Source organism: Mastacembelus armatus, chromosome 17 (assembly GCF_900324485.2).
Source record: "Mastacembelus armatus chromosome 17, fMasArm1.2, whole genome shotgun sequence".
NCBI classification, from domain to species: Eukaryota; Metazoa; Chordata; class Actinopteri; order Synbranchiformes; family Mastacembelidae; genus Mastacembelus; species Mastacembelus armatus.
Genome location: NC_046649.1, coordinates 8,446,139 through 8,457,174, shown reverse-complemented (window position 1 = coordinate 8,457,174; position 11,036 = coordinate 8,446,139). Strand labels below are relative to the sequence as shown.

General features: G+C 39.3%; 1 protein-coding gene across 2 annotated transcripts; it reads left to right on the top strand.

Moving 5' to 3' along the window:
* The first annotated feature begins 503 nt into the window (after nt 1–503).
* Nucleotides 504–6,048, top strand: ints15 (integrator complex subunit 15). 2 transcript variants are annotated; one of them, XM_026314640.1, is made up of 8 exons: nt 504–601; nt 963–1,194; nt 1,324–1,545; nt 1,786–1,951; nt 2,095–2,372; nt 2,480–2,717; nt 4,865–4,904; nt 5,623–5,848. In XM_026314640.1, exons 2-8 carry the CDS (start codon nt 1,000–1,002, stop codon nt 5,846–5,848), a joined length of 1,365 nt encoding a protein of 454 aa, XP_026170425.1. In that variant the 5' UTR covers nt 504–601; nt 963–999. The 2 variants fall into 2 exon arrangements, with proteins under 2 accessions (XP_026170425.1, XP_026170424.1); XM_026314639.1 differs by having other exon boundaries at nt 510–601; nt 986–1,194; nt 5,623–6,048.
* Nucleotides 6,049–11,036: the final 4,988 nt, after the last annotated feature.

Here is an 11,036-nt window from a genome sequence, read left to right as displayed (position 1 = left end):
GACAGCCAGCGTTTCCAGCCACATGCTCACATACAAGACCATAGAATAGATTTTATATTGACCTAGGTGACAGTGTTGTATCACTGCGAGCTCTTTGGGAAAGTTTTTATAGGATAAAGTCTTTTTCGACAAACCAAGCTTAAAATTTAAATACATGGAATAATCTTTGTCCCTTCCATATTTTCGTATAGATTTCACGTAGCCTATTTGAAAACATGATGGGAATTTACACGGATTCGGAATAAGTCTGTATGTCCATATAATATAACCCAATATTTAAATCTGAACAAAATCAATAAAGGTCAATTACACATTTGTATATCGTCTGACTGAAAGTCTAGTAATTTTCAACATTAACGTTACATTTCTAAAGTAAACTAGCGTTACACCATTTTGTGCCTTTATCGTCACCCGTAGATCAACAATTTAGTTGAAATAAAACAATGAATGAAACGGTCTTTGTTGACATTTGCGCCACTATAAAAGTATTTTGTCCCTACAGCGCTTCCGTAGAAGTAGGAAGTGGTTCCGTTGTCGTTTATGAGTCCATTCACTGGTCTCACTGTCGGACAGTCCAAGAAAAATAAAAGCTTCTGTAGAGGTAAGAGCTTTTTTACATGCACGTTTTCCTTTCAGAAGGCTGTAATGACAATTTAGACTCGTGAGATTTGCGGCGGAATGGACGGTGTTTTTAAAGCTAAACCTGCTAACACTAGCTGTAGCATGATGGAGGAGACCGAGTCCTTCTGGAGCTTCTGGTCCTTTTGACAAGTGAAGAGTTGTTGGAGTTGGTTTTGCTTTTCTCTGCCGCATATAAGACGCATACCTGACTCGTTATTTCAGGATTCTGTAAAGTAGAATCTATATATATTAGTTACATTTCCATGATTCACCATTTCAAAGGGTTTGCCATGAATGAAACCAGTTTAATTATCTATCGATCTAAAACATGTCTTTTTTAGCCTTTCAATTTCGTGTTATGAAGATTTTGAGGTGGTGATGGGTGACATTCGTCAGTCGTTGCTGCCCCGCGACGTGCTGAGCGCCGCCAAGGAGCTGCTGTACCATCTGGACATCTACATCTGTAACCTGGTGCAGTCAGGGAGGCAGCCTCCGCAGGTTGATGCCAAAACGCTGGAGCTGGTGGAAGAGTTTATTCTGCATGCACCCAAAGACAGAAACGCTCCAGCCAGAGTAAGACCCTGACTCTGAAATGCTTGTGCATCAATGTAGTATAGAAACACACAAATGTGAAGAAGCAATAAATTACACCTGTGTGTGTGTGTGTGTGTGTGTGTGTGTGTGTGTGTGTGTGTCTTTCAGAGGATGAGTGCTCTCCAGGAGCTCCAGCTGTTGGAGATCATGTGCAGCTGTTTCCAGGAACAGAGTCGAGACACTGTCCGTCAGCTTATGTTCTCCGCCCTTTTCAGCCTCCAAGGCAACCAGGCAGATGAAAGCCGAATGTCGCTGTTAGGCAAGTTGGTCTCCATGGCAATTGCTGTGGGCAGGGTTCCTATATTGGAATGTGCAGCTACCTGGTTACAGGTGAGGATCCAAACATACATAAAGTGTGTTAAACTGTGTGTAGTGGGCACTCCTTTACTGCCATAAAATTCACTTTTCCCTGTGTGGATGTGCATTATTGTGCAAAGGTTTTAGGCACTAAAAAGATGATGCTTTTAACATAAAACATCTAAGCTGCCTAAAACCTTTGCACAGTACTGTAGGTCTGCTGAATATGGACATACTGAACATGTGCCTTTGGTTTTATATGCCTCACACCAGAGAACACACCGTGTGTACTGCGTGCGCCTGGCGCAGGTGCTGGTAGACGACTACTGTAGCATGGTGCCCGGCTCAGTGCCTACCCTGCAGAACATCCACAGCACCAGCCCACGCTTCTGCTGCCAGTTCATCACTGCTGTCACCACGCTCTACGACCTCGCCTCAGGTACTTTGGTGTAAAAACACAAAAGTCAAATCATCTTGAGTTACATTATATCGAAACCCGACACATCTCTCATGAGCAAGTGCTTGGCAACGGTAGAAAGTAAAACTCCCTACAATAGAATAAACCCCTTTTTGTGTGTGTAGAGGAGCTGACCCCTCCTTTAGAGCTCCTCCAGATGATTGTGTCGTGGATCCACGATGACCCTCGCCTAGTCTTGATTACCTTCCTGAACACTCCGCTCTCTGGCAGCCAGCCAATCAGCTCGCTAGATGTCACACCATTAGGAGGTCTGGTGCGCTGGTGTGTCAAAGCACCGCTGGCTTACAGGAGAGACAAAAAGCCGGCGTTGACCAATGGCAGCACTGAAAGTGAGGCAGAAGCAGGGCCTCTCTTCTCTGCTCTCCATTTAAGTGTACTTCAGGTATGTGTTCTTGGATAAATGTATGTGCAGCATATATATAATGTATATAAAGCAACAAACTTCCAGATAAACACGCCTGTGCCATTTTTCATGTCCTGAAACTTTAGGTCTTCATGCTCCTGCCGAACATACTAAATGAGAAGGGACTTTTTGGTCGCCTGGCACTACTGCAGATGGAGTCCTTGGCTGCACTGACCTCTGATCTGTCGCGACTGTTGGACCAGGCTGACAAACATGCACACACATCATCCGCAGAAACGCATGTGTTATCCCAGCTGGCACTGGACCGCCTGGCACAAGCCCTGCAGGTTGCCATGGCCAATGGAGCCCTGCTCTGCTCAAGAGGTAAGAATGTGATATGGAGGGATGGAGAGATAAAAGTGGAATGAGGTAGACACTAGGAGTCTACGTGAGAAATGACATGTATTTGAATGTCTACTAATTTCTTGCACGGAGGCTTCAAGTTAGTATTAGCTGCTAGTAGACATTGTTATGATTGAGTCGCACCAAACTCCTGATTCCTAGCTGAGTCAATGTAGCTAAAACTGGGATTGTAGAAAATGCTATGTTATTATTTAATAATCACTTTGTGTGGTGTAGTATCAGAAAATGAATTGACACTTCCACAAATGCTATAAACTGTCCCTACTCTGCAGTTAAACTGTAGATTGGTTAGGGATTGATAGGTCATGTCTATACTGCTTGACAAATGTAATTCATTCATTCTGAAAAAACCAATATGCAGTTGCAAGAAAAAGTATGTGAACCCTTTGGGATTACTTGGATTTCTGCATAAATTGGTCATAAAATGTGTTCTGATCTTCATCTAAGCCACAACAATAGAAAGACACAGTCTGCTCAAACTAATATCGCACAAACATTATATGTTTTTATTGAACACAACATATAAACTTTCACAGTGCAGAGTGGAAAAAGTATGTGAACCTTTGAGTTTAATAACTGGTTGACCCTCCTTTGGCAGCAATAACCTGAACCAAACATGTCCTGTAGTTGCAGATCAGAACTGCACAACGGTCAGGAGGAGTTTTGGACCATTCCTCTTTACAAAACTGTTTCAGTGCAGCAATATTCTTGGGATGTCTTGTGTGAATCACTCTCTTGAGGTCATGCCGCAGCATCTCAATCAGGTTGAGGTCAGGTCTCTGACTGGGCCACCCCAGAAGGTGTATTTTCTTCTGTTGAAGCCATTCTGTTGTTGATTTACTTCTATGCTATGGGTCGTTGTCCTGTTGCATCACCCATCCTCTGTTGAGCTTCAGTTGGCGGACAGATGGTCTTAATTTTGCCTGCAAAATGTCTTGATAAACTTTGGAATTCATTTTTCCGTTGATGACAGCAATCCATCCAGGCCCATGATGCCCCCTTCACCATATTTCACAGTTGGGATGAGGTTTTGATGTTGGTGTGCTGTGTCTTTTTTTTTTTTCCACACATAGCTTTGTGTGTTCTTTCCAAACAACTCAATTTTGGTTTCATCTGTCCACAGAATATTTTGCCAGTAGTGCTGTAGAACATTCAGGTGCTCTTTTGCAAACTTCAAACATGCTGCAGTGTTTTTGTTGGACAGCAGTGGCTTCCTCCGTGGTGTCCTCCCATGAACTCCATTCTTGTTTAATGTTTTACTTTGTCAACAAAAATGTTAGCATGTGCCAGAGATTTCTGTAACTCTTTAGCTGACACTCTAGGATCCTTTTTCACCTCACTGAGCATTCTGCGCTGTGGTCTTGCAGTCATCCTTACAGGACGACAACGCCTAGGGAGAGTAGCAACAGTGCTGAACTTTCTCCATTTGTAGACAGTCTGTCTTACCGTGGATACATGAACATCTGGGCTTTTAGAGATACTTTTGTAACCCTTTCCAGCTTCATGCAATTTAACAATTCTTGGTCGTAGGTCTTCTGAGAGCTCTTTTGTGCGAGGCATGGTTCACATCAGGCAATGCTTCTTGAGAACAGCAAACTCAAAACTGGTGTGTGTGTTTTTTTTTTTTTTTTATAGGGCAGGGCAGCTTTAACCAACACATCCAAATCTCATCACATTGATTGGACTCCAGGTTGGCTGACTCCTGGCTCCAATTAGCTCTTGGAGAAGTCATTAGCCTAGGGATTCACATACTTTTTCCACCCTGCACTGTGAATGTTTACATGTTGTGTTCAATTAAAACATGAAAACATATATTGTTTGCGCGGTATTAGTTTAAGCAGACTGTGTTTTTCTGTTGTTGTGACTTAGATGAAGATCAGAACACATTTTCTGACCAATTTATACAGAAATACAAGTAATCCCAAAGGGCTCATATACTTTTTCTTGCAACTGTACTTACGAGTCATTATCAGCCCAAGCTGCACAAAGTCCTAAATGATAAAATCGCAGAAAAATTAAAACAAAGCAGAGCAAAACTGAATGTTTGGGTTAATGTCATGTCTCCTATGGTGTTTGAGTGGTTATTACAAATCATATTGTCTTGACAGAGGACTTGAGAGCCATCTGTTCCCGACTCCCCCACAACAAGTAAGTAATACTCGCCTGCTCATCTCCCATTTTCCTAGTAAACTATTTCTGTTTGAAATTTGGATTCAATTGTAGTGAATATCCCCATGAGACCAAGCCTCTGTAGTTAAATGTCATACAGTGGATACAGACAGCATGCGGTCTTTAGGCGGGCGTATTAAACATACGCACTGAAAAACCGGTGGAAAAATTGACTTAATTCCATTGTAATGACAATGTTAATTCAAATACAGATTCAATTCTTGTCATTTAATCTGGGGAATAAAGTACAGTAGCTTTGATTTCTGATGCAGAGATAAGCAGTCACTCCAGGTGACATTCCTTAGAAAAACAGGGTCTTACAACCCATTATGAGTCAGGTGCACTTAATAGACAGGTTCAGAACTATCAACATATTTACAGTGTTAACATATATTTACAGTAAGCACTCTGCTAAAGAGGGGTACACATTGACGTTAATCCCATATAAATACTTTAGTTTGCTTTTTTTATTGCTGTAAAATCTGTTAAACAATTAGTCAATGAATTGTTTTACAGTACTTGTAAGAACTGTGGAACCCATCATTGACAGAAGACTTTTTTTTTGTTTTTGTCTTGATGTACATTGCTATATAAATATGATTTACCTCCGTTTTGTAATCCATCTTAACATTTTCCCTCTTTCCTCTCTTTTTCATCTTCTCTTCTTTTCCCTGCTTTTTTGTACATTTATCTGCAGTTTGCTGCAGTTGGTGTTATCTGGCCCAGTGATGTACTACAACAACATCCACACACCTCCACTGACCTTCAGTCCACACTCAGCACATTCCCCCATCGCCTCACACCCCACACACCCTGCACATGCCCCACACACACCTCTAGCCACACACTCGTCTTCTCACCCTCAGTACACCACTCAGCCTTTCATGACGGGGATGCCATTTCCCTTCCGACCTAGCCATTAATAGAAATAATGTCCAGCTGTTTTGCAGATGTGGAATGTGTGAGTGTGTGGATGTTGGTCATAGAGTGTTATTGTCTGTTTGTTGGCATGCATGGACTAATCTATGTGTGAAAGTTATGTATTAAGATGCTTTTAAGCACATTTGCTTCTGAGAAGTTTGTGAGGCTGAGGTGTTTGTCCAATAAATATTTTTTTACTTCAGTCTTTCTGGTGCTGTTCTTTATGCCAGTCACTTGTGGTTGTTGTTGTCTATTCCCGGCTACGTATACATCAATTATAAAAATACAGCATTTATATGTAAGAGCAGGTCTACATTTCAAGGATTTATTTCAATTTTTATGAACATGACACATAGCTTTAATATTGCCTTGTGGAAAGAATACATTAATTACAGTATTATACTGTTATGATAAACCAAACTACATGGCATAATCTGTTGCAAGTCACAAGTATTTAAATTGGAAAATAAAATGAAGAAGATGGGAGCCAAAGCTTTAGGTTTGACCAATCTAAGTGTAGGGGAACAAACCACGGTCATGTCGAGCACAAAAAGTACAAATATCTAAATGCTGCCTATTCACCTCTCTCCTAGTCTCAACATGTTTTAATTGCGTAACCAAAGATGTCAGCGTCTTTTGGAGCCATGCCCTGTGTGTATAAGTTTGGCACTGTCTCTAGATAGATAGTGTATCATTCGTTTGCAGGGACTGATAAAAAAAAAAAAAAAAGCTGTCAAAACCTCCCTGGGACCCCAGCTGCCCTCATCTACATGAATTGCATCATCCATAGTAGTCTCTCTCTCTCTGTGCCTTTTACATATTTGCACAAATTGAATAGGAAATTTATGGGCACTTAGATTTTGAGGATCCAGTTGGACAAGCATGATGTGTGTACATTCCTCTTTTTTTTTACCCTGCTTCCTCATTAGCTTGCTGAGAAGGAAATAAACATAGCAAGAGTACAAAGACGCCTCTGGACTCTCTTACATTTTATTGTTATAATCACGCTCACTACTTCCTCACCTGCTTTTACCAAAAATGCCTTAGAGCAGTGCAAATGTGATCAACTTCAGTACAACCCTGAACACTGTGTTAATTTAACAGCAGTGTTAAATCCCATTGTCGCATCACATTGTTTCTCACAGGTGTTCAGTGGGTACTACTGTAGGCTCACAATCTGTAGATTGCACTATCTATTGGTTTCCCCCAACAGAGCTCATGGGTGGGACAGCGATAAGGATATCTTTTCTAGGAAAGTGATGCATTACTGTTGCCGGGGGAGGTGACCCATGAAGATACTATTCAAGTGAAAAACGCGGCATCTGAGAAAGTTCAGATGTCTTCTTACTAAAGAAAGTTTTGTATCTATAAATCATGTACGGGTTGTTGGGTGTTCTCTGCCCACATTCTCTGCAATGGTATCAGTAAATGAAATCAATCTTTTAGTTTCAGTGTACATTTCCTAGGTTTTTCAAAATTTTCTGATCAGTTTTGGCAGAATTAGACAATTTTTTTGGCAAAAAAAAAAAACCCTTAATATAACTTAATATCTCTTTTCTCTTCTACTGCATTTCACATAGATAAAACAATACATGTTTTTTTAGTGTACTATGACTGCAGACACACTGGCCAGAGAAGCTTTTCACAATTGCACAGTTATACTGTATGTGGTTAGAATAAACAGCAGATTTTCCACAAGTTTCAGAAATCTTGATTTGTGTTGGCCTAAGTTGCCTTGCAGGTGTGTGCTGTGGTTGTGTGAGCGTTTCTGTGTCTGCAGCCACAGGTTGCCACGTGTTTCCTCTAAAAGGAAAAAGTACCTAGACCAAACACTATAACTGGTTTACAGAGAACTGAAACTTTCCAGTAAATCGTAAATCTTAATTTCTGCGTTTAATTGTGAGTCTCTGAACCGAAACATGTAAGCCATTAACCCGTGGACATTTGCTTTGCTTTTTGTCAGACAAATGTCTCAATAAAGTTTGAAGATTTAAGTGTGAGAATCTAAAACTGGTTCATGTCTGAAATGATATAAGGACAGAAATAGAGATTTTTGTAATGGGTCACCAATTTACACTTCCTCTGTCATAAATACAGAAAATCACCTGCAGTTTGAGCATGAACCAAACACCTGGTAATTTGAAAGTACAAACAGATATTTCCAAAATAAGATGTCAAACCTTTATGGGAGGAAGACAAAGCATAATACAAACTAAGCTCTTTCACCTGGCTTTTAGGGATCATGTAATTGACAGTATATTAAGTGAATCAATACACTTAGTGCCTAAGTTATCATTAACAGGGTTACAGAGGAGAGAACATAGGGATCTGAGGAAAGATTATAATACCAGCTGGGGTTACAGTGAGACCCCTGTCATTTGCTTTTCTCAAAGAGAGGATTACTGGATTACACTATTGAGTTTACATCCTGCCAAACCTGATCCTGGAACTGTCTTTACTTCAGAAACCAACTGATTTGAGGGTTAAACCCATTTTGCTATATATATTTTACTATATAGCAGCTTTACTATATATATTTTACTACATAGCAGCTTTTTAAAAACAGAAAACATCTTTCTTTCTCATACAGTCAAAGATGCTTCCTACGAGGTCTGAGTGTGTTTTTGTCTCAACAGCACAATTGTCTATATTATAGTTAAGGTTATTGATTTTTTTAACTTGTTGGCCTGCAAATATTTGCTAATTAGTGCTTAGCCCGAAGTGCAACATCAATATTCAACCTAATGCTGGTACTAGAAAAAAAGGTCCCGAGATTACCAGAGCCATTACAAACTATCCTCTAGAGAGCTTGAAAACCTGTAGCAAAATTCACATCAGTCCACTTTGTAGCTGTCAAGATATTTCACTCAAAACTGAAAATGTCAACCTCATGGTGACACTGCAGGAAAAGTCAGAGGAATATAAAATTGATTAGGATAAATGTTTTGAGAACCCTGAATATCTTTGGGAAAGTAGGATTCACCATCTGTGGACAAATGGAAATGGAAATCCAGTTGACTGACATTGTAACCCCACTAGACTGGCTACAAATGTGTTCCAAAATCAAGTTCTAGTGCAGATATTAGAACGAAATCAAGAACTCCTTTAAATTTCCTCAGAGATGTTAGTTAACCTTACATTTGTTCTTCATCAGAGTGGGATAATGTTACTTAACCGTTAACATAAAAAAATACAGATCTTGTGCTTCTGACTTAGTGATTATTTTTCATGAAAGAGGATGTTGTGTGTAAGAGAGGAGCGGATGTGTTGCATGTGTGTTTCTTAATCACTTCAGCACAGTGGTTTGTCTTGCACCTGCAGAGTCTGAGTCTGTATTGTACATGTGGTTCTGAAAACATTTAAAGAAGGCCAGACATTTCCAGTAAAAGTCTGGAACCACCTCTGCAGGGCTTTTTCATTATTATTTCTACTAACAAAAACATTCAATTTCCATTTCCACAGTTTAGTACAGTTAGAGTGCCATGGGAAGCTCTGTTAGCTTGCCCTAGTAATTACCCAGATTAAAAAAGACTATTAAATACATTCTGAGTAGAGTCTCTATGGTGACTGTAAATTTTTGGCCCGTGACTGCATGAAACTACAACAACGATGTCCTATAAAAAACACTGTTGAACTTTCAGAACTCTAAATCTTTGATAGTAAAACTGCTGTTTTCCAAAAGAATCCAGGAATAAATTCACTTAATGTCCCCTGCTTTGTTTATCTGAATATATAGAGTCGCATCGTAAATATAATCTTCCATGTTCTAAAAACCACTAGATTTTAAAGTTGGTGTATATAGCTACCTGGAAAACATTTTCTACAGGCTATACCAGCTCCTCTTTCACTTATGTCATTCGGAGTAATAACAGGATGTGGCTCAAAATGTGGGAAAATTATGCTGTGGGAAAAGTATGTACACCTGAGCTCAGACCACCCAATAACTGCTTTGCAGAAAATACACGCTAGCAGCCCAGCACCAGCCATAAACATATAATTACATGCAATTATAGAGACAGTAATGCATCCTTATGAATGTTGTTTTGACTCAAAAATCAATAATTAAAAATGATGACAAATATTGCAAAACTTAGCATCAAAGAGAAATAAATAAATAAACAAGAAGAACTGCCTGTTTACAAAGATTTACTAATAATTTACCCCAGGTGGCGACCAGCTTGCTCCTGCCCACCACAAATGACCAATCATAGGTTGTTGATTTGTCAGGCCTGTCTGTACAAACACAACAATGGGTGATATAATAACAAAATTATCAACATTGTCTCCAGTTTTATTGGGCAACCCACTATGTCTGTCTTTACACTAAATAATTTACCACTGGTGACCTCAGGAACAGGTGCTGCCAAACTTTGCACTTTAAACTTAAATCATCAGGTACTGTGTTATATTATTTCTGGATATTTTCAGTGACTTCACATGAGTTTAAAACAAGAACAAGAGGCAGAAATCGTCCCAGACAACTGAACTGGAAAAATAAATGCGTGTTTGACTAAGTCTGCACCAGACGAAATAGGTCTGCACTACCTTTGCTTCCAAAGAGCTGATATTTTTACAGCTGCTGCATGAAGGATTTGGATTGTAGGTTTGGAAACATTAACCTTCCCTGGTACAATAGTGTAATGTTTGTTCTTATTTCAAGGTGAGCAGCAGATAGAAGACCCCACTTTGTCTGTGACCCTCCTGAGGGCCATTTAAGGTAACCCACAGTTGAGCTGAAACCTGGGTTCCCTTTCAAATTAAAATACTACCATAGATACAACTTTTAATTGGAATTTAAACACTTATCTAACAATAAAATGTAAATTTCATTATTTTTACTTTTTGAAGATACAGTATCACTCATGATTGCTATAATATTTTTATAGGCCTTGCAGAAAATGAATACAATCATAATTAGTGTGCCTGTGGCACTAAGTAACATCACATAGACCAGATGGAAAGAAGTATTCAGATACTTAAATAAGAGACAATACTACATTGTATAATAGCCCCTCATGCAAGTGCTATCAATAAAATGAACCTATGGTTTTAAATGTACATTTTGGCAACAGGATGGCCTCTCTTTGTTTTATCATTATATAATACTAGTATTATTATTATACCATAATTTAGTTTTAAAGTGATTAAAGTGTTTCTGATTTTAAATAGTTTTTCTAAAAATGTTGGTAT

What these genes read in the sequence shown, in the direction of transcription:
- ints15 (XM_026314639.1), top strand. Translation starts at nt 541, where the DNA reads ATGAGTCCATTCACTGGTCTCACTGTCGGACAGTCCAAGAAAAATAAA. An exon ending in ACAGAAACGCTCCAGCCAGA is followed by an intron (nt 1,195 to 1,323) that starts GTAAGACCCTGA and finishes TGTGTCTTTCAG; the next exon opens with AGGATGAGTGCTCTCCAGGA. An exon ending in GTGCAGCTACCTGGTTACAG is followed by an intron (nt 1,546 to 1,785) that starts GTGAGGATCCAA and finishes GCCTCACACCAG; the next exon opens with AGAACACACCGTGTGTACTG.